This window comes from Hoplias malabaricus, chromosome 9 (genome assembly GCF_029633855.1).
Source record: "Hoplias malabaricus isolate fHopMal1 chromosome 9, fHopMal1.hap1, whole genome shotgun sequence".
Classification (NCBI taxonomy): domain Eukaryota; kingdom Metazoa; phylum Chordata; class Actinopteri; order Characiformes; family Erythrinidae; genus Hoplias; species Hoplias malabaricus.
Window position 1 is genome coordinate 29,200,047 of NC_089808.1, and position 22,119 is coordinate 29,222,165.

At 38.7% G+C, this 22,119-nt stretch overlaps 3 protein-coding genes across 6 annotated transcripts in view; all 3 read left to right on the top strand.

Moving 5' to 3' along the window:
* Positions 1-301: 301 nt before the first annotated feature.
* Positions 302-8,130, top strand: dnajc3b (DnaJ (Hsp40) homolog, subfamily C, member 3b). Its single transcript, XM_066681101.1, has 12 exons — positions 302-995; positions 2,080-2,190; positions 2,597-2,721; positions 2,882-2,956; positions 3,099-3,242; positions 3,422-3,603; positions 4,798-4,917; positions 5,577-5,682; positions 6,982-7,102; positions 7,247-7,379; positions 7,503-7,651; positions 7,776-8,130. Exons 1-12 carry the CDS (start codon positions 911-913, stop codon positions 7,910-7,912), a joined length of 1,488 nt encoding a protein of 495 aa, XP_066537198.1. The 5' UTR covers positions 302-910; the 3' UTR covers positions 7,913-8,130.
* Positions 8,131-11,475: 3,345 nt separating this feature from the next.
* cyb5d1 (cytochrome b5 domain containing 1) lies at positions 11,476-14,061 on the top strand. Its single transcript, XM_066682099.1, has 4 exons — positions 11,476-11,713; positions 11,979-12,055; positions 12,149-12,367; positions 13,315-14,061. Exons 1-4 carry the CDS (start codon positions 11,593-11,595, stop codon positions 13,543-13,545), a joined length of 648 nt encoding a protein of 215 aa, XP_066538196.1. The 5' UTR covers positions 11,476-11,592; the 3' UTR covers positions 13,546-14,061.
* Positions 14,062-14,832: 771 nt separating this feature from the next.
* chd3 (chromodomain helicase DNA binding protein 3) overlaps positions 14,833-22,119 on the top strand; it is a 57,426-nt gene continuing 50,139 nt past the window's right edge. For 3 of the 4 annotated variants that reach the window (XM_066682001.1, XM_066681999.1, XM_066682000.1), the window contains exons 1-4: positions 14,833-15,194; positions 17,960-18,096; positions 18,237-18,410; positions 21,169-21,293. In XM_066682001.1, the coding sequence (XP_066538098.1) occupies positions 15,026-15,194; positions 17,960-18,096; positions 18,237-18,410; positions 21,169-21,293 (605 nt within the window). In that variant the 5' untranslated portion in view covers positions 14,833-15,025. Of the gene's footprint in view, positions 15,195-17,959; positions 18,097-18,236; positions 18,411-21,168; positions 21,294-21,584; positions 21,630-22,119 lie in introns of those variants that run through there. The other variant, XM_066682002.1, reaches the window with a different exon arrangement.

Genomic DNA, 22,119 nt, shown 5'->3' on the forward strand with positions numbered 1-22,119 from the left:
TTTAGTCTCTAAGTAATTTTTGTGTTTTACTTTATGTTTTGCTGATAAAAGTATTTTTATTTATTAGTGAGTTTCTTGCACATTTACAAAAGTAAGTAATTTTGTTTGAGTACGAGTTAAGAAAACGACATGTGACTACAAACTCCCCCGGTTAGAGCCAGGAATAAACATGCAGCCGTGGCCGATACTGTGGCTTTCTTAAAATGGGCGTGGGTGTGTCTTAAGGTAAGCGTTAATTCATCCAATGAGAGGGACCCACGTTCGTCAGCAAGACCTCAACAAACACGGACATGAGCTCGGTCTGCGCAGCCAATGGGTGAACAATCAAATCTCTCTGTGCGCCCTATATTACACTACCTAGATAAGTAACTACGGCTTATACCACACTAATGTTTTTGCTAGAGAGACACTCCGCTCATAGCTAAATGTAAACATTGATTTATATGTGACCTATAATCAGTTAATTCGTAGTGAACGCCGTAATTCTTTTTCCTATGTAGTGCACTAGGGAGGGAGTAGGGAGCCGTTTGAGAATCAACCCTTTACCGCGCTGAATTGTAGGGCGATTTGAATTCTACACCTATGGAGCTCCAAAGGATTGCCAGCACACATTTGACAGTTGTTGGTGTCGGCGTTCGTTAGCTGAAGTCCACGAAAAGCTGAAAACTCGGTAAACTCGATAAACGTGGGAGAGGTGAAATAGGAATAAGCGAAAAGCGAACACCGGAACTCAAGATCTCGGTGGATGCTGGCGGAGTTATATTTTAGCCGCACGCTGGCGATGTGTGTCGTAGGCGTGTTGATGTTTAGAAAGGCGGATGTGTTTGTTTGATTAAATGTATTTGGCGTAAGGGATTGTTAGATTTTGTTCGTGGCGAATTAAACAACTGTAAAAGATTGGTGTAAAGAGATGGAGTCAAGCCGCAGGAGAGGAGTGAGCGGTCTGCTCTCCTCTCTCTCTCTACTCTGCGTGCTCCTGGACCTACAGCTCGACGGTAACACACTCCTTACTGCCTTAACTCAACTTGATTGGAGATAACTTCTCATTCACAAGTTCCTCTTTCTAATTTAGTACAACATTTAAGGTGAAATGGAGAATTTGAATTTGGCGACTTGCTTGCTCTACTGCTTCACCTCACACTAAAAATGTTATAAACATTTTTTTTTACAAATTCTATTTAGAAGTATTTAAGTTAAAGTTAGTTTTGAACAATTACCTAAAGATTCGAAACAATAATTAACTGTAGTCCAGAATGACAGTTTGACTATACATTTGCATTTCACATATATAATGAGTATAATAATAGTATAATAGTAATAATTTAAAAAACACCCTAAACAAAATGCCCTTATGCTCCTCCAGAGGTTGTATGTAATGGCATTCATCTACTGCTATTTCAGTCCTTGCACCTTGGGTTGGACACCGAAACCTGTTGAATGCCAAGAAGTTATGAAACCTCATATGAAATTACATATTCAGAGCTGTCAAGATGCACCGTGCTTCAGCATTAACATATACTTTTTATATTACTTTGCTTAGTTAGTATTGTTTAGTTTGTGTTAAAGTAATGAATTAAGACCCATTATTAACCAACTTATTAAACAATTTGCTGGTTCTACATCTGACACTGGGTGTTAGGATCTAACATATCTGGATACATTTAATCTAGCTTTTGTTATGAATGGGCCATATGGTAAAAATATAATGTCACAATACTTGACTTTCACAACTGAAAATAGTTTTTTATGAGTTCTGGTAAGTTAGCTTTTACTCTGTTTCATATATTACTCTGCATTAAATCATATTAAAACATTATTTTATTATGAAACATGATGTTCTGTGTTTAAGTACAGATGATACGAACATCAATATGCTTTTCTTTGGTTGGGTTTATAACATGCACCATAGTGATACATTTAGATGCCAGATCAGTCCGTATATTCAGGTGCAAATTAGAAGATATTTTTGGATACATTAAGGAAGTATGAATATAATACTATGAGGTTTTTACACTTCTTGTTTGTAGATTATTTTGATAAATAATCATACGCTTCTCTTGTGAATTTTATGTGTTTCAGGTGTGTTGGGCCTCTCCCCTGTGGAGATTGAGCAGCACCTGGAAATGGGCCGCAAGCTGCTAGCAGCAGGACAGCTTGCGGAGGCCCTCTCTCATTATCACTCTGCTGTTGGTGAGACATCTGGTCCTTTCACTTTCATTTCTCCAATTTGAAAAGCAACAGAACATTTGTCTTTAATAAAAATTACCAATGAAATTGGTTTGAAAGTGTTACAAATTTTAAAACATGTCTAATTTGTTTAGTTTTTGTTATCAGTGCATTAAAATTAGGTATACTGCAAAAATAATTAACCTGTAGATTTTTATATCTAAAAAGCATGTAGTTTGGTGTGTAATTCTTTCTGTTATAATTTTTCTTCTGAAATATCTTGAAGTATTCATTAAAGGATTTTTTTTTCTTAATTCCCATATTTATGTGTTGCATTATAATTATCCTAGTTTATTAAAATGCTATTAATAAAACAAATAAAAATAATATTACCCAGTGCTACCTCATAACATACTGTAACCGCAAACAGAGGGTGACTCGAAGAACTACTTAACCTACTACAAGCGTGCAGCTGTGTTTCTGGCTATGGGGAAGTCCAAATCAGCTCTGCCAGATCTCACCCGAGCCATCCAGCTCAAACCGGACTTTCTGGCCGTGAGTTTATTAAATGGCTTGTTAGTTGTTCTATAAAGTACAACATATTTAAAGAAAGACTGAACAGTGTGTATTTCACAGATACTTTTTCTGAAAATGTTTGTTTAGTTTTAAATCTGTAACATGAAATATTTCTGTGTGGGTGGGCGTACAATTTTAGGCCCGGATACAGAGAGGAAATATTCTTCTGAAACAGGGGAATACACAGGAGGCCAGAGAGGACTTTGAGGCAGTAGTGAGTTATTGCACGATCTGTTTATCTTCATCTCCTTTCCAGTGTCTTTCATGTGCCAGTACTGTAGTCTATTGTCCTTTTTTGTCCTTTCTTATCACATGCCTTCCCATTCTATAGCCTTTACTTGTCCTTCTTTCAATAGCTGCAGAGGTCTCCAGACCAGGAGGAGGCACGAAATCAGCTCCATAAAGCAGAGGAACTAGAAGAGCTCCAAGAAGAGGCACACAAAGCCTATCATCGCGGAGACTACACCACTACAATCCAGGTGCTGGACCGTGTTGTAGAGGTGAGTTACAAAGACACAGTCATATTTAATAGTTTGATGAAACATTAGATTGTTCCATGAATTTTAGGTATTAAATATTGCTTATGCATTTGTATGCTGAAGCTTGGGTTTAGGCATATTATTTCAGTGATGTTTTTTTTTCTTTCTCTTTTATTTAAATCAACAACCACTCTCCTTAGCTCTCGCCTTGGGATCCAGAGTCTCGGGAGATGAGAGCAGAATGTCATATTCGCCTTGGGGAGCCCAGGAAAGCCATATTAGACTTAACACCTTCAGCTCGACTTAGGACAGACAACCGAGCAGCCTTCTTAAAACTTAGTCGCCTGCTCTATGACCTAGGAGAACACCATGACTCACTGAGGTGCTTTAACGCCCTATTGTGTTCTCTCTCTCTCTCTCTCTCTCTGTATATGTGTATATATATATATATATATATATATATATATATATATATATATATATATATATATATATATATATATACACACATCTCACACACACTCTTAAGGAATAGTTTTAAGATCCTGGGTCCGGTTGCTCAAAACACTTTATGTTTCCCCCTTAAGTATGACATTATATTTAAGGCTTAATTTGTCCTTAGCTGAGGGATTAACTTAAGGGTGTTGCGCAGTATTCTTTAAAAGATGTCCTTATGTAAGGAAATGTGTTAAAGGATTTACTGCACTAACAGATTTACTGGGAGTAAAATTCTGTTGCTTCCATGGAAATCGTTGTTTACATGCACTCGCTGTGATACCTGTTATCGCCTCCCGTGTACCAGCTCACAAACTTTTCAGAATAAATGACAAGACAAGAAAACAAGTAAACCAAATTTGTCAGAGGAGGAAAAGATAATACTTCTGGAGGAATACAATAAAAGCAGACGGGCATTTGAAACTCTGTGAATGATGTGACACACTGTTGACTTGTGGGCAAATACCTTGCCTATTACTGACTGGAAGGATACCATAGCATAAAATCAAACAGCAGTCATTAACTGCCTTGCAGCAGGTAGAGCACAGTGGGTTCCCCAGTCGCGCAACAGTTTCCTTGGGATGCAATCTTTTATCACCATAAAGTCGGCCATGTTGTGGTTAAGACAGTATCAGAGGTGCCTCAATTTGTTTTCCTTAATTTGGTTGCTAAGGTGTTTTGTACAATGGTTTAACTAATTTTAACAAGACAAAGATAAGGGAAAAAACCTTAAGTGCATAAGTGAATATTTTAAGGGAACCTTAAGGGAAAGACTTGTTTTGTGCAACCGATAATTCTTTAGGAAACCATAACTTGGACTTTAAGTAAAATTTTAACTTAAGGTGCTTTGTGCAAACCAGCCCGTGATATTGCATTTTTAGCTGTGTTTTTCCTCATGAACATGTAATGAAGATGTATCAATTTTTTTTAATTACACCTATTAGAATGCTTATGAGACCCACATCAATATGCTGTTAATCTCTTATAATACACAATATATTATGTGCATCAGCAAAAAAGTCAAGTCTCTGTTGGAATATTGAATCTTTCCCCAATTTATTCTCTGCTTTTTGACCTCCAGTGAGATAAGAGAGTGTCTGAAGCTGGATCAGGATGATAAAGAATGTTTTGCCCACTACAAGCAGGTGAAGAAACTCAACAAGCAGATGGAATCTGCTGAGGAGCTGATCTCAGAACAGAGGTAAGAACAGCAAACATAATTCCTTTCCTCATCTTTTATTTTATCTTTGTTCAATCACCATATATTTTTTCCACTATTTTATAGAAATTCAAAACTTGCTACAGTGAAGTGAAAAGTATGTTTTACACTGTTCATTGAAATTTATTTTAAAAAACTGTAATAAATGTTACATATATTTATTTATTTTTTTGGGTCAGTAAACAGCAGATGAGAGTTTTTTACTGTGTGAAAAGACAGCAATAATGACTGTGCTGACCATCATTATCGCATGTATTATTCGTTGATTCAGTCATTCATTCATTCAGTGGCAGTGGGTCTGGGCCTACATGGAACACACCCTGTAGGGGACACCAGTCCTTCACAGGGCTAAAAACACACTCACACACACACACTCAAAACTACGGACACTTTAGAATAGCCAATCCACCTACCAACGTGTGTGTTTGGACCGTAGGAGGAAACTGTAGCACCCGGAGGAAACCCACACAGACACCAAACTCCTCACAGACAGTCACCTGGAGTGGGACTCTAACCCACAACCCCAGGACTCTGGAGCTGTGTGACAGCGACACTACCTGTTGCTCCACCTAATTTATTACAGTATTATTAAAAACATTTTTTGATTAATAATCATCATTGTCTCTTTATTTTTGTAATAGATATCAAGAAGCAATTGACAAATATGAATCTGCTATGAGAACAGAGCCAAATGTTCCATTCTACACTACCAAAGCTAAGGAAAGAATCTGCTTCTGTCTTGTGAAGGTATGTAATATTCAGACAATGGGTTGGTTTCCCAGATAGGGATTAAACTTAGTCTTGGACCATTTCCTCATTTCAATGGAAATTCTCAATTTAAAATGCTGTGTAGTCCAGAGACATGCTTAATCACTGCATCACAACATACAATGAAAAACTATAACATTTAAACAACTTTTTAAAAGTCTTTAAAAAGTGCAAAAAGCCATGGAGAGTCATGTCACCAGCTGAAATCTATCAGTGAAGACAAAGCAATCCTGACACTTAGTGCAAATTAATATCAGTTGATTCAACTCATGGCCTATTAAAAAGGTGTCTCATTACCAAAGTGCCACAGAAGAAACATCTCATGGTGTGTAAAGCCAATGAGCTCTTTTAAGACCTTTTGCAAACATATTGTTGCAAAACATACATGGCATTAGATACAAAAGAATCCATAAGGTTCCAGTGAGCACCCTTGGGGCCATAATCTGGAGGTGAAAAGAACATAATTTCACAATAAACCAGCCACAACCAGGCGTTCCCTGCAAGATTAGACAAAGGAGTGAAAAGAATTATCAGAATGATCTGTTGTCCAATAGCCAAGGACCACTTGCAGAGAGCTACAGAAAACCTGTAATCAGCAGGTAAAATTGTTTTAAAGAAAACAATAAGTAATGCACCCAACTGCCATGGCCTGTATGCTTGCCCACCTTGCAAGACTCCATTGCTGAAGCACGTTTAATGTTTGCTCAACATTTTAACAAGACTGTGAAATACTAGTCAATATTCTGGTCAGATGAGATCAAAATTGAACTCTCTGGATGCCAAACTCCAGTTTGTCAAAATAATATGCTGAAATAAAACGTTCAACTTTATTATTCAACCCATAACCGTTGTATTTTATGGAATCATTTATGTGCTTATTGATTATAATGCACTGTTGCACATGATTTTTTTTATCACACAATACATAGCAATGCAATATAAATTGTGAATTCTCCCAAAGTGTATATGGGAGATATCTACGGCTGGACTTGTTGATTTTGCTGCCACTTTCACATTGATGCCAGTACCTGAAAATAACTTTCTTAATTGCAAAAATATAATGGACATGTGTTCAATAAAAATAATCCAGTAAAGAGTTAGTCAGTCAATGGTGTATGTTCATCAAGTCAGTTAATTTCTGTATTGTTTTTTTTCCATGAAGTACACAGTATTGAAATTATTTTCTTCAGATCTTAATCTGTATTAATTTTATGCATTTAATAGTTTATCTTTCTCTTTCTTTTATTCTTATTTTTTTCTGTCTTGTGATCTCTGCAGATTAAGGAGGCTGAACAGGCTCTGGACACATGTTCGGAGGCCCACCAGAGAGACCCTCAGAATATCAACATCCTCCGAGACAGAGCCGAGGCCTACATCCAACTTCAAGACTATGAGAAAGGTAGAATGTGACCTGTTTACTGTATTTGTCAGATGTTGCATTTTTCCTAATATTTTCCCCTGTCTGTTTTTGTTTGTCTGCCATATTGTTGTTGGTCTTTTTTTGCTATTTCTGATTCATTCTCTCTCTCACACACACACACAGCTGTGGAGGACTATCAGGAGGCACGAGAATTTGATCAGGAGAACCAAGAAATTCGCGAGGGTCTAGAACGTGCACAGAAACTGCTGAAGCTATCACAGAAAAGGGACTACTACAAAATCCTTGGAGTGAGTCGGTATGGAGATGAAGACATTACTACTAGTCTTTAAACGTTGTTTGTTCTACTATATTGATTATCCTTTTTTTTGTGCTTTTTAAAAAATATTTACATAATCTATTTTGCTTCATTTGCTTTTAGGAATGCAAACAAACAGGAAATCATTAAAGCATACAGAAAACTGGCCCAACAGTGGCATCCAGACAATTTCCAGTCTGAAGCAGAAAAGAAGGAGGCAGAAAAAAAGTTCATTGACATTGCCTCAGCTAAGGAAGTGCTAACAAATCCAGGTAACTTGAAACTAAACTATATTATTCTTGTAACACCTCTGTAATTACCTAAAAAAAGGTATTGGTACAAGCATCAAACTGTCAGCATGTTGCTAATTTTTATTATTTTTTTTTAAATCTGCAGAAATGCGTCAGAAATTTGATGCAGGTGAGGATCCCTTGGACCCTGAGAACCAGCAGGGAGGAGGAGGTGGAGAGTGGCCCTTTGGCTTCAACCCCTTTCAGGGTGGAAACTTCCACTTTAAGTTCCACTATAACTAATATGGCTGTGCCATTGGATACTGTAGTCATAATGATGAAGATAATGGACTGGACTGAATTTAACAGTGGACTAGACTGAATTTAAAAGCCCACAAATGAAGGCTGGGTAATTATTCTTCAAACTGAGTTGGTTCAATTAAAAGATTTACATGTGAGCCATTTCAAACTTGAATATGTAGGCTGTTGTGAAGGGTTTTTTTTTTTTTTTTTTTTTTTTTTTTAAATCAGATTGGACAATTGTTTGACAGGGTTATGCTTGACGCCATGCAGTAAATGGCTGTGATGAATTAAGTTTTATTTAGTTTGGAGTATTTTTGAATCTGAACCATTTCTGCTTGGTCTGCTGACCCTATATGCCATCTCTATGGCATTTTTAGTTCTTGCATTTTCCTTGCACATGTGCATGCACACACACTTTTTTTTTCCCAATTCATTCATTTTGTGGAGAATTGCCTTATCTTCACTTGTAACAAAATGTAATGATTTACACTGTGGGGACCAGTTTGAATATTCATCTCCACATTGTGAGCATGTAGAGAGGTTTTGGTCCTCACAATGTGATATTTCCCTTGTTCATGCACAAATGTATATGTTACTTTCCCTTCAGATTTACTGCAGTATATATGAATAATATATTTGTGGCCAAAGTGTCACACTGGACTTTTTAACATGTAGGTCTAACACTCCACTCTTTAATCAGTTAAATCAGTGTTGCACATTTTTGTGCATTTAATAAATTTATATTGTTTTCAGAGCAGGGAATGGAATTAGTTCTTCACTCTTTACCAGGGGATTTTTTTTGGTAACTTTTTCCTGATGAAAATGACAAAAATGGCTAATTTTGTTACTTAATGATAGTTACAGGTCTCTCCACTTTCGATTTCTCCCCAGATTGAATATAGAGCCTTTAATCAGGGCTTGCCATAATCTAAACTTTTAAATAGTGCCACACTATTTAAACATCTGTTTGCTCCTTTTTATATAATTTGAACCATTCAGGCTTTAACAATATCTTGCAGAGAATGGGTGTTTCATGTGCAGCTGCGATGGCTGGAAGCTATGTATCAGACTGATCTGGTGCCCTATCAATGCATATATCAATGTGCCAATGCCGCTTTAGCATTGAACTCTATGGTTTAATGATCTAGGTTTTCAAAATGGTATTTGGTTGTATAAAGCTTTGTTAGAACAAGCATGTTCATTTGGAACTGCTTTTCAAATGGGTTATTTGAAATAAGAGAATGTTCAAAATAATCCCACTGTGTTGTCATTTTTAACATGATGCTTAGCATAATACAGACACAAGAATGCTGCCTTTGGCATTTCAGGCTCCAATATGCAGCACTTGTGTAGATTTGTACACTGTTTTACAAAATAAGCAAACAAAAAAAAAAAAACATTACCCAATTTGTTGGGTAAGATAAACAAATTGTGCATTCCTGAGTTGATCAATTTAAAGTGTATTCCATATTACTTTTGTGCTAGTATAACATGCTGAAATATACAGGGTGGGCCATTTATATGGGTACACCTTAATAAAAAGGGAATGGTTGGTGATATCAACTTCCTGTTTGTGGCACATTAGTATATGGGAGGGGGGAAACTTTTAAAGATAGGTGGTGACCATGGTGGCCGTGTTGAAGTCGGCCATTTTGGACCCAACTTTTGTTTTTTCAATGGGAAGAGGGTCATGTGACACATCTAACTTATCTGGAATTTCAAAAGAAAAACAATGGCGTTTTTAACATAACTTTATTCTTTGAAACTACAGATACTGGAAGCATGTGCTAGCATTTCTCCTGCAGTGTTGCAATCAGTATGTGAAGAGTGGGAGAAGAGGGTTGCATTGACAATCCAACACAACGGGCAGCACTTTGAACACATTTTATAAGTGGTCATAAACTTGTAAATAACTCATGAAAGAATAAAGTTTATGGTGTTTTATGTTAAAAACACCATTGTTTTTCTTGTGAAATTCCCAATGGGTCATGTGACACATCAAACTGTCTTCCCATTGAAAAAACAAAAGTTGGATCCAAAATGGCCGACTTCAAAGTGGCCACCATGGTCACCACCCATCTTTAAAAGTTTCCCCCATCCCATATACTAATGTGGCAACAACAGGAAGTTAATATCATGATGAGCTCTTGCCCCTCGCTGCCGTTGTATGCTTAGCTGAACCTATGTGTGCTATTACGTCCTTTACACCTTTATTTGCTACACAAAACATGGGAATTAATCTGAGAGCTAACATTTACGTTTCGGCATAGCTGCTCCAGATGGGTAGGTACATGAGCTTTGCCTGACGTAAACAAGGACTACTGACATGCAAACTGACCAATTAAATGTTTACAGAGAAGGTTATCGACCAATAAAGGTAGCTCTACAGTCAGACCGTCCAATCAGAAGATTTTAGGCTACTTCACCACTCACCATTCTCACTCAAGCGAACCAAATGGAGTAGGGGAGGGCGGGACTAGTTTGTGAACAAAACGCTTCTCGAAATTCTATGTAAGCTCTAGAAAAACAAAATCCCGGACGTTTGTGAAATTTTGCCCGGACATTTTTAAGTCTACAAAAGAGGACGTCTGGTCACCCTACAATTGTAAAATTTTATCCATCAAGACATTTTAACCCCCAACTCCCAGGGAGCTTAATGATAATTTATATACAAGCTATAAAAAATGAAAAAATTCTCTCACCTGTATGGCCAACTGACTTGTTTCTGCATGGCTCAGTCTCTGTAAGACCAACTCAAAGCAATGTTATTGAATTGGACTTGGTCAATAGCTGGTACTGCATGCTAATTCTTAGTACTAACACCTCAATAAATAAACAACAAATAATAAAAACCCTGATGACTGGGAAGGTAAGAAATGTCAACCCTTGCTGATACAAACTGATAAAACATGCATTTTATTTTATTATTTTATGCTACTTTTCTGGTTCAGTACTAGAAAAGAATATTGAGAGAATTTTTGTAAGTTTTTTGATGGTGAAAATTATGAACGTCTTACTAGAAATGTTTTTTTTAACTGTTTTTGGTGTGTTATACTAGCAGAAATATATGAACTGGGACTTATACACTCATTTTTTTTTTCATTTTTCCATTTTAGTCTTCAGGGCATCTGTAGTTAACACTTGAGACTATAGGAGGAGTGAAGTGTCTGTATATTGAATGATGTTCTAGACTAGGCAAGGCAGGCAGCAGAGCTTTTTTTTCAGTCCAGAGTCAGTAACAAAAATACCCTGATGAAGAATTAAGAGGGTTTGGAAAATGACTATGTAAAATTAATAATGACTACGGTGACTCTTAGTGTTAGGTATAAATTCCTGGGTAATATAAAAAAGGATTTCTGTATAATGTAGCTATATTTCACAAAGCTACTGCCAATACACGTGATGAGACACTGAACTGGGGTTGCTTGTTTATACCTGAAAATGAATTACTCTTAAAAATGCCAGTAGAGTGCGCTATACTCTCTTCTGTGTTTACTCCAGACCACGCCACACAGAACGACGCTCCTGCGGTTGCCACAGCAACAGTATTGTTTACAGGCCAGTTGTGTGAGAATGGAGATGAGCGAGCAAGTGCTAGCAAGCTAAATCCATTAGTGTGTACAATGTCTGGTCTCGATTTTGAGTTTTTTTTAACGTCAATGCTTTGCCAGTGAAAAACAATGCGGCGGCCCAGATATTATACACCGACTGAAGTGTCCCTGCACAATACGATAGATGACCTATGGGTGTCGTATCTGGGACGAGTTTACAACTTGACACCTTTGGTTGAAGAATACAAAGGTGAGACTTTCACTCAGTTGAGTTTCTCCTCCCTGAAATATTATTAAAAATAATAGTAATGATTTATTAAATAACATTTTGTGTCATATGTAGGCATGTATTTTACGAATTTATGTACCAAATATAGCATTTTTGTTGCAGATTTGCAGTGATATATAATATAGTGTCCTTTTATTTTTACTTCGTTCAAAGCACATCTTCTCTAGGATAACCTTATCAGCTTCGACCACACCTAACGCTGCTTCATTATATACTTGTTTTCTAGGCAATATTCTTCTGAAACCAATTATTGAAAATGCTGGGAAAGACATCAGTCACTGGTTTGACCCAGAAACCAAAGATGTAAAATAAGATTAATATTTATTCAAGTATCCCACCTAATTTTACAAATTAGTACTACATTTATCTACTAAATATAACCTTCTGCTTATTTAGATTCGTACCCATATTGATCCCATATCCAGATGTGTAAAGTACTACACACCTAGGGGGCGGTTTGTGCATGTACCCCCTCCCTGCCCACGCTCAGACTGGGTCAATGACTTTGGGAAGCCTTGGTGGAGGGATGGTCGCTTTGAGGTCGGCCTGCTGACTGCCAAAACCCGCTGGATCCGTATTATCAACACACTCACCTCTCAGGAGCAGATGCTGGAGGTAGGCCGGACTTAGCTTGGAGCATTCGCACTTCATCAAGGAGAGCAATACTGTGCCTTGCCTTTTGTGTGGAGTGGCATTTGTGAACTAATCATACCTCTACTTAACCATGCATACTAATCGTGACCTCTGCACTGAATCAATACCTGAATGCACTCAGAACCTCACAGCAAAGCTCCATCATCTAGTGCTAAGACTTCAAAGAATTGTAGAAGCTATGACTTCTCTAGTCTTTTTCTAAAATGAACACGTGTATAGGCGTGGTTATAAATAAACTTATCTGTAGTTTTTGTATTTGACAAGTAGGTTAGTTGCACCGTACTCTGGCATACTGAAGAGGGCAGGATTGGTCTATTCTGTTGCTCCTTTTTTTCTGACCCCTCCTTTTTTCTCTATGCCTCGCTCTGTTCACCCTGCCTTTGCTTTCTGCATCTGATTCTCCTCCTGTTTGACAAAGGGAAATGTTACTGATATTTTGCCTTTGGACATGCAAGAGGTCCAAGTTTGGGCTGATGCTTGAGCCCTGAAGCCCAGTGGCCATCAAGCTTACTACAGGGTGGGCAAGCACTTTCCTGCTACATGCTCCATCTGGCACTGGGCTATTCTGCATGGTCCAAAGGCTTAGCTGAGCATTCCTATTGTCTTTCTCTTAGCCCCCCTCCTCCCCACCCCCGAGCCTCCTCCATTCTGTCCTCTCCCCTTTACCCCTCCTTCTCCAGTGGTTCTTGGCAGAGCACCACCATTGGATCAAACTGACACAAATTCCTTGCCTCTATTCTGGAAGACCCACCAGGCACTGCTTATATAATTCGTATAAGTGAAGGAATTTAGACAAATGTGTTTTGCCTTAAGGAGAATAAAATCTTAAATAGATTTCAATTACAAATATAAAATGTCAAGTGTATGGTTATTGTTGTTGTTTTTTTTTTTTTGTCTTTGTTCTCCAGGTATGTTCAGAGGACACCCTGGATGAGATTTTGCAGTGTTACCTGTATTACAACTCCCATGCAGCCAGCTACACTTGGAAGTATGATGGTGTTAATCTAGATATGAGCAAGACCCTGAGTGAAAACGGTATCCCAGATAAGGATGAAGAATTCTACCAGTGTCTAATGGATCGTGATCTCTACACTGAATCTATATGTCTGTACTTCAATGATGATCTCTCTGAAATTTGAACTGAGATTAATATCACATTGTAAAAGCAGATACTGCAACTTTAGCTGTTTTTGCAGGGAATTATGAAAGTCTTTGGTATCTCCTCAATTCTTATTTGTACTGAATATGTTCAAACACAAATAATATGCCAGAAATAATACCATAACATAATCTGGGCACAATGACTGACAGTTGCCATAGTACATGGCAATATAAAACTCAGTAGCTAGTGTTTTAGATTAAAAGCTTTGCTTCTGATATGGCACTAATCATGTGTAGGTTTGGTACAAATCCTTTTTCTTTTAAAATCTCCTTGTACTCTTTACAAAACAGACAGAGACACCCAAATTAGAGTGCATTCTCTATGATGGCAGATCATGCGGATTTATTTCACCAAAGTGTCCTCTTCTATGGCAGTGCAAAAACACTAATACAAATACTGGTCCTGACATATTTGTATTAGTATTACTTGATATTAAATGAAAAAGAAAAGCAGTGGCACCCATCTCTGGTAAAACCAGCTGTAGTTAGGTCCATTTTGGCATTGTGATTTTGGACCAGATTTTTTTTTACTACCAGTTTCCTAAAAATTAAAAGAGAGAAGAGGAAGCGTGTGTTTGCAGGTCATTTTTTATTTAAAGGCAAAAAAGCTGCAGAAGCTTTCAATCCACGCTTTAAATAGTTAATTTTTAAGCAACACAATCTGATGTAAATCTGGGCATGGCTGCGGCAGAGCTCCCCCCAAACCCCCCTCCTTTTTTTCCTTCCAGCCTCCAGCCAGACGAGACCACGGCGCAACCCTTTTCGCTCCGAAATAGTTTTTCATACAATCGTCGGGGGCCTTTAAGACTATTGAAGGTAGCCATATTTGTTAGATTTGTATGGCTCTCTGCAGTGCAGAAGGAGTGAACGCTGGCGTCCGCGTGTGTTTTACACACATACACACACTATAAATACAGGCTGCTTTCAAAAACACAGTACTATACAACACACAATGTTCTAAGGCACGCACCTCTAACGGTGTGGTAGTGTCTGACACTTCGGAACGGTCGCATGTGGGTTAAGACGCAGCCATATGAGAGACAGTCAATGCAAGAGAGTGAAAGGAGAAAAAAGAGTTAACGAGTTCAAATACAACTTAGAATCACCCCCTTTTGCTTGGAACAATGTGAATGTTTTTGAGGAGGGAGGGGAGGAGAGAGAGAGAGAGCGCGAGAGAGAGAGAGAGAGAGAAGGAGGAGGGGGGGGCGTTCTGAAATAATATAGTCAGCCATTTTTTATGTAAGGGGATTTTTCTTATTGGGGGGGTTGTTAAAAAATAAATATAAGGGCGGCCATCTTTGTTTCTCTGCCTTAGTAGTGTAAAATATTCCAAAACGCCCCCCACTTCTGTTTTTTGTTCCTGTGTGTGTGTCGATTTGAATATTCAATAAATATCATAATTCGGGGAAGGAATAACACTTTTTGATCTGGAGGACTGGGGTCGCTGACGGGAATATAATGTCCTCTCCTCTTCGTTCTTGTGAGGAAGATGAGGGCATGGCGGTTAATTCCGAGGGAGGAGATTTTGATGAAGAAGAAGAGGACGACGACGGGGACCTGGACGAGAACGCAAGCGACATAAACTCGCCGGCGGCGCCTAGAGAAAGTGCAGCCGTCGCCGCGCCAGGTACCGCGCACACACGGGAGCGCGCACCCAGGAGAAGGCACAAAAACGACAACATTTAATGTCTGCATTTACCTTCCAAAAAGTGTGGAAGCAACATGGGGGCAACAATGTCTGAACTGCTTCAGTAGCCTCATTCACCATATCGCTCGCTCTCTGCATTTCTGTGCTAAAACTGTAGATAAACCCCATGGAGAGTTCAGAGTTTAACTAAAGTTTCCCAGTGTCCCGTGTTCTCTCCTCTGCAGCTGTATCTCATATAGAAACAACGCTAGTATTTTCCTCTCAGTAACTGACTACATACTACATCGTCTTAATGTTGCCAGCTCGAATGTTTTACAGAACTACCTTAGGCTAAGACATGTCACCAGGCTGAAGTTGACTTCGCTGGGTTCTTGTTCGAATTTTCCGTTCCACCTTAAATAGTGCAGCAGTTACATTCTGGCGCCGCAGCACCATTTAAGGTGGACTTACAATATGAAGAACCTGGCGAATAAGAAGCCAACTTCAGCCTCGTAGGTGTGTCTAAGTAAGCGGGTAACAGTGCTTCAAGAAACCCCAAATGGCGAGTGCGTGAAGAGAGATGGTAGAAGAGTGCACCTCGCAGGTTGATTAAGACAGCGGTGCTATGACAGACTGTAAATAAACTTGACCCGACCCACAGTCACTGGCCACGGGTCAGGTTCAGGGCAGGACAAACCTCTCGGATTTTAGCGCCGCTAAAACCGACTTGTTTTTAGAGCAAAGTAATGGTTCAGGTCTTGCTGTTGGAATTAGCCAATAATACAATGACATATTCATTTGCTTATTAATAAAATTATATAAAATAAATCCAAGGCTATGGGGGGACAGAATTATTGTTGGACAGACCTCTTAACAAAACGAAAGCCTGTTTGTTTATAGAGCACATTATTGCTGTGGTCTCATGAACAACACTATGGATGCATATGGAAAGTATACGTGTCTAGAGATGTCCTATACAGGCGTCCAGTAATGATTGATTAAAGTATTTTGCATACCTCCCTGTTTACTTATCATACCATCATAACTACGCTCGTGGTGATAACATCACTTATCAGTCTAATCACCAATCGTGGTGATAAACATCACTAGTACAAAAGTCATGATTTTGGATATTCAGTGCTGTGGTGGGACACAGTATGTAGCGCTTATCAACAAAAGAAGATATTCTGTTATGAGCCACTTACATACAGAAGGGCCTCTAGAGTTAATCAAAACAAAGAAAAAAGGGGTTTGAGCCTCAAATTAAGCGCCAGGCAGCCTTATTCTATCAAATAATTTATGCTCCGTCATTGTTGTATCTTATAAACTGGAAGGATATTCTGATGGAGTTTCACATGAAAGTGTGCTTTCTAAACCTAACTCGGGGGGAAAGTATGGACTCTGGGTTTTGGGACAATATATGGTGTGGGGGTAATTATTAATGTAAACATTTGTAAGGTACGTGGATTGCATTCTTCAGTATATTTCTTACTGTTTAAAAAAAAAAGGAAAGGAACAGCGTGCTGCTACGATGCGCACGAATCAATTACCCCTCGCCTTCCCCCTGGCGCCCTTTGTAAGCCCCCAAGGGACCCCCCAGCCGCTGCTCCGCTCCGCTTCCCTCTGACTGATGAGAACCCGCTGTGGGCGGGTGCGCGCAGCGTGTCCCGCGGCTCGCGGCCTCCTGATCACCGAGCCCCGAGTCCGCGCTGCTGCCGCCTCTGACTGCGCGAGGCCAGTCGCGCGAATGAAAAAAGCGCGCGGAGAACCTCGCGTTCGCCCCCGCCGCGTCCTAGCAACAAAGGCGAATAAGTCATTTGTTGAGTGCAATGGAGACCAATAAACTTGTTTTTCTCCTGCTTTAAAGACCGAAAACACCGAGCGAAGCAGTTGTGTTTTTGTTTTCAGGTTTCACATTGAGTCATAACCACCAAGAAGCGTTGTAATTATTCATTAACATTCGACACGGTTTAGGTGTTGTTAGCTTTTAATATTGGTAATAATAATAATAACGAAACAACCACACTGGCTATCATTCCTGGTACACGTTAAAACATTTAATAAAAATTATTGTTATCTTGCATTATTTCAGAAAGTTACAAACTGAGAAATAATACTTATTTAAACAGACCTAACCCAAAAGGAAAAAGGCATAGTATACATACTTTAAATTGTTTTCTATGGGCAATATAACCACGTTTGCAAATAGTTCTTTAAAGAACTTTATTTATAGCTTTATATAGCAATTGTATTGCTATAAAAGTATATCTGTATGTTGTGGGGTTTTTTTTTTTCAAAGAATATTTTTAGCTGTTAACACTATAACTTTCTATAATCTTTTTTCATTTTTAGACAAATATTTCAGACAAAAGTTTGTCTGAAGAAGTGTTTTTCATCTGAAGTGAAGCCTATATTATGTTATTTTCTATAGAAACTGGATATCAATTGTTGAGAACTTTTGGCAATTTCTAGAAGCTCTTTTATGGTCACAAGGGCGAATCAGACCACCTACGCGATTGTGTTTTTAGATTTACTCCTTAAAGGTCATAGCTTAGCGCAGGTTGAATGAGGCATAGCTTGTCAGTGATCAGGTCTGCCCCAGCACCCCCTGTGATGCTTCCAAGTGTCAAACCATTGTTGAATTTAATTACATTGGGAAGCGATTAAATGGATAATTTTCAGCTTTTGTAAAGGATTATTGTCAGTCCCGTTTAGTCACCACACTTCTTATGCTCCCACCTCCCTCTATGTTCTTTTTATTCCAGATGATGTTGAGGATGGCTGTGCAGCTTCAGAGAAAGACAGTTTGGGAAAGAAGAAGCGGGGTCCCAAGAAAAAGAAGGAAACTAAGAAAAAAGACAAAGACGGCAAGACCCCGAAACCACGCAAACGAAAAAAAATAGTATGTTGTTCTAACTTGATGAATTTTTATTTACGTTACCATGTTTAATTTTATATTCTTTTGCATTTTCTTGTGGTGTAAATTTCAATTTAAACCATACTATCACAGTTAACTGTCATAACTCAAGTATACCACTTCAGGACAGCGATATGGAGAGGGATTCAGAACCAGACTATGGAGTGAACTCTGACAGTGCTGCCAGTGATTATGGAGGTGAGAAGAAAAAGAAAAAGAAACACAAAGACAAGAAAGAAAAGAAGACAAAGAAAAAGAAGAAAGATGACGATGACAGTACGCATGAGGAGACCACAAAAGTAAGAGAGCTTTCTGATTGGTTTTCTTATTTTCATCTAGGGATAGACAAAGCATTGTTGTTATATTTTTATTGTTTGAAAAATTTTGTATGTTGACTTTAGTTTTTTATTTTGCTAAAATGCAGTAAAAAGATGAATATGAGGATATGTCCATTCTCTAGAATCTTTAACTTACTTACAAATGTACAAAAAACTTGTTTCATACCAATTGGAATGTAGTTTGTAAATATAAATAATTTCCTAGCAATGTGCCAAAAAATTTAGACAGGGCATAATAAGAACGAAAAGTTTAAAAAATATATTAGTTTTGAAACACTCTAAGCAGGTGAATGTAAATGTTAGTAATTAAATCATGCACAAGATAAGATGTAAAATATCCTTTGCCAATCCATTAGAGCTTCACACAGGGGCCACGCCACTCTCTTCCTACCGGCAGCCACACAATTTCTATTGTTCTAATCCTTCAGCTACACCCTAAGTTTGCTGTGGCCATTTATGATCCGATCAGAAACCAAATACCCTTAACATCTACGGCTACTCATTGAGCCAATCACTCATTGAGTACCGAAAATACCCACTGCATCACTAGCTCTTCACAGGGGTCATCAGGTAGGCACCACCCCTCGTCAGTGTTTCGCTGAATTAAGCCCACAACACCTCCAGAAGGCTCAACAGTGAAGTCTGCTGTCCCAGACCCACCCCACTCCAATCCAGCTTTACAGTCCTACCTTACCCATAAGCATCAACAACCGTAAATTCACACTGGCCTCCCTGGTGACTAAGGCAATACAGAGCCCCACTGGCACCGTTAATGCATGTTCAGTGCCACCAGTTCCATGTGATCTTTACGTGCTACATCACTAACCACCACAACAGCACCTCTGCAGTGCATTTCCCCAACTAGTCCGTGTTCTCCTTATCCACAACCATTCACTAGACCTTTCAGCTGTTTCTGATAACTCCTTCACAGCTGCACTTAGTTTCCGCCTCCTGATGCCGAACTGCACAAGCAGGGATGTGGTAGACTTGGCTACAAATCCCCTAACACCTATCTCCACCGGTCTAACATTTGCCTGCCACCCGCATTCCCTCACTTCAGCCGCCAAGTCAGCATACTTCAACTTCTTCCTTTCAAATGCTTTGTCTACTGCATCCTCAAATGGAAATCTTAACTCTATGAAGTAAACTATGTGAAGTTTACTTTCAGAGTATAGCACCATATCTGGCCTCAGTGTAGTTAACGCAATGCACTCTGGGACCTGCAGTTTTTAACCTACCTTCACCAGCAATTTCCAATCTCGTGCTTCACCCCATCTACCAATATTCATAGCCTGTGCACGCTCTTGAATACTTTCCCCCTCATGCACAAACCTAATCACTTTATTACTACTGTTGCGCACTGTGCCTCCTCTTCCTAATCGCAAATAAGTCTAGTCATCATTTGCCTTCTCCCTGGTGATGTGGCTTTACTAAACATTTTCCACAAATCACCTAACCAATCACATCCCTTAGCTCTAATGAGCTCCTGGTTACCTGCACTGCCACTCGTGGGTTCCACTTCCTTCCTGTTTTTATGACTGGCGCTGCTGCTTTAACCACTGCATCCTTAGACCCTGACAAAATCATCTCATGACTCACCTTTTCACATTTAAATTCCTCAACTAAACATCCCATACCATTCCACACTATTTAAACACTGTGGCACCCCTAGCCACTTTCTTGTAGCCTTTGTTCATAACCCTTTTCATCCTCTCTGTGATCTAAATGTCATAAACTGTCTACAGCTATCTAATATGAGGCCAATAAGCCAAACTGCAGACACCAACTTTCAACTTCCCTGGCAGACATGATATATCAATGCTATTAATAGCCTTCACCAATTCAGCCTTTATTCCCACAACTTGGTCAGTATCATTTAGTGCTGCACTATACCATCTACCTAAACTCTTCACTGGTCTCTCCAGTACTATATCATTTCTTCTTCCTTCCAAAAATGTTCCTGTACAAGCTTTCCTTTGACAGTTTACAGACTTCTAGACTTACTCTGTTTAACTTTCAGCCTTGCCAAACTTAGATTATCATTTAACTTCCCCAGCAACTGCCGTGTGCAAGGCACAATAGTCTTCAGGGTTATCATGTTGTCCATGTATCCCCTGATTGGGGGAAGCCAAGTCATGCAACCTCTCCCTGCCTACAACCCACATAGAGGCCCTGATTACTACCTCCATCACCACTGTAAATGCTAATGGTGAAATGAAATGGTGTCATTAGACAGTTAAGACAGAATGTTAAGACAGAATAATTAGCCTTGTTTAACAAACATCATGTAGTACAGTTTTGGCAACACTGGGAAAAAAAATTATATTCATAGTTCTTAATGATTTTTCAGGTGGCAATACTTTAGGTGACTAACCTCTTTAGGATTATCATACTGGGTATTGTATATTGCAAAAAGGTTATACAATGTTATATTTTTGCCTGATCGACTGCCACCATGTTATGATTTCTATGTTAATTACTTTTATTTTATTTTATTGTCTGGTACAAAGTCCCTTGAAATTTGTATGGTCTGTTAATCTTCGTATGCAATTTTTTAGGCTAGATTAAACCATGAATTAATTAATTTGAAGTTCTTATCAAATAACTAAAAGCACAGGCACTTAGGAACTTATATGTTCTACATTATTCAAACCAAATTTATGCAAAACAACATAGTTATTGTTTTCGTTAACACTGTTTGGTCACATTTTTCCCATAGCCTGTAGAACAGAAGACATCTGCTCAGTTAGCGAAAGACTGGGGACTGGAAGATGTTGATCACACCTTCACTGAGGAGGACTACCGCACGCTAACTAACTATAAGGCCTTCAGCCAATTCATGAGGTAATTATTAAGGAAGAAACAGTAATTATGTTGTTAATTTAACAGTTAAATTTAACAATGCATAAAATGCTGTAATCTGTAAGGGAGACTATTAACTAAAATAAGGCTGCAATTAATGATTATTTTTATAATAGATTTACAAGTCTATTGTTTTGTTCTTTATTAATTTTTTGTTATTCTTTATTAATCTTTAGGGAAAAAAAAAAATATATATATATACAGTGTTCTGTTTTAAACAGATTTTTAAATGTCAAACATTAAAATGATATATTTTAAATCATTCAATTGAAGAATGTCGCTGCTGGACTGAGAATATTCCATCAACCAAAATATCAGGTCAGCAATATTCTGTGGGCACCACTTATATACAGATGTCTATAGACTGCTTCATTTTTTTTTGACTGAACACGGTTTCATGCTTCAGTTCTCACAGATTCCCCAGTTCTTACAGCAGAGTTTTCCTTATTGCAGCATCCGGGTGTTTGTCATCCCACCAATCCAAGTCAGATAAACACAAATGTGACAGTTGCTGTAACTTGGAAATTTTGCAAGTGGCAAGTTTGTGCAGGAGGTCTGCATTTTGTGGTGATTGACAAGACTTTCTGGCCAATCAGCGCTCTGCAAGGTTTAAACCTTGCAATTAGTATCTAATAGGCTCGGTTCGTACCAGGCACATGCAGGGACTAAAAAGTACCTGGTTCCAGGGACCAGGTACCAGATTTGACTAGTGGAAAAACCAAAGATTTGAGTCGAATAGGTTCAATGCCGTGGAAAAGCGGCATAACATACCACCACCACATCCACACCCCCAAATCATGCATGCTGT

Excerpts from the sequence above, each read along its gene's own strand:
- dnajc3b (XM_066681101.1), top strand. The coding sequence starts at position 911 with ATGGAGTCAAGCCGCAGGAGAGGAGTGAGCGGTCTGCTCTCCTCTCTC. Across the intron at positions 4,918-5,576 it reads GAGCTGATCTCAGAACAGAG|ATATCAAGAAGCAATTGACA; the intron begins GTAAGAACAGCA and ends TTTTTGTAATAG. Across the intron at positions 7,652-7,775 it reads GGAAGTGCTAACAAATCCAG|AAATGCGTCAGAAATTTGAT; the intron begins GTAACTTGAAAC and ends TTAAATCTGCAG.
- cyb5d1 (XM_066682099.1), top strand. The coding sequence starts at position 11,593 with ATGCGGCGGCCCAGATATTATACACCGACTGAAGTGTCCCTGCACAAT. Across the intron at positions 11,714-11,978 it reads TTTGGTTGAAGAATACAAAG|GCAATATTCTTCTGAAACCA; the intron begins GTGAGACTTTCA and ends CTTGTTTTCTAG. Across the intron at positions 12,368-13,314 it reads CTCAGGAGCAGATGCTGGAG|GTATGTTCAGAGGACACCCT; the intron begins GTAGGCCGGACT and ends TTTGTTCTCCAG.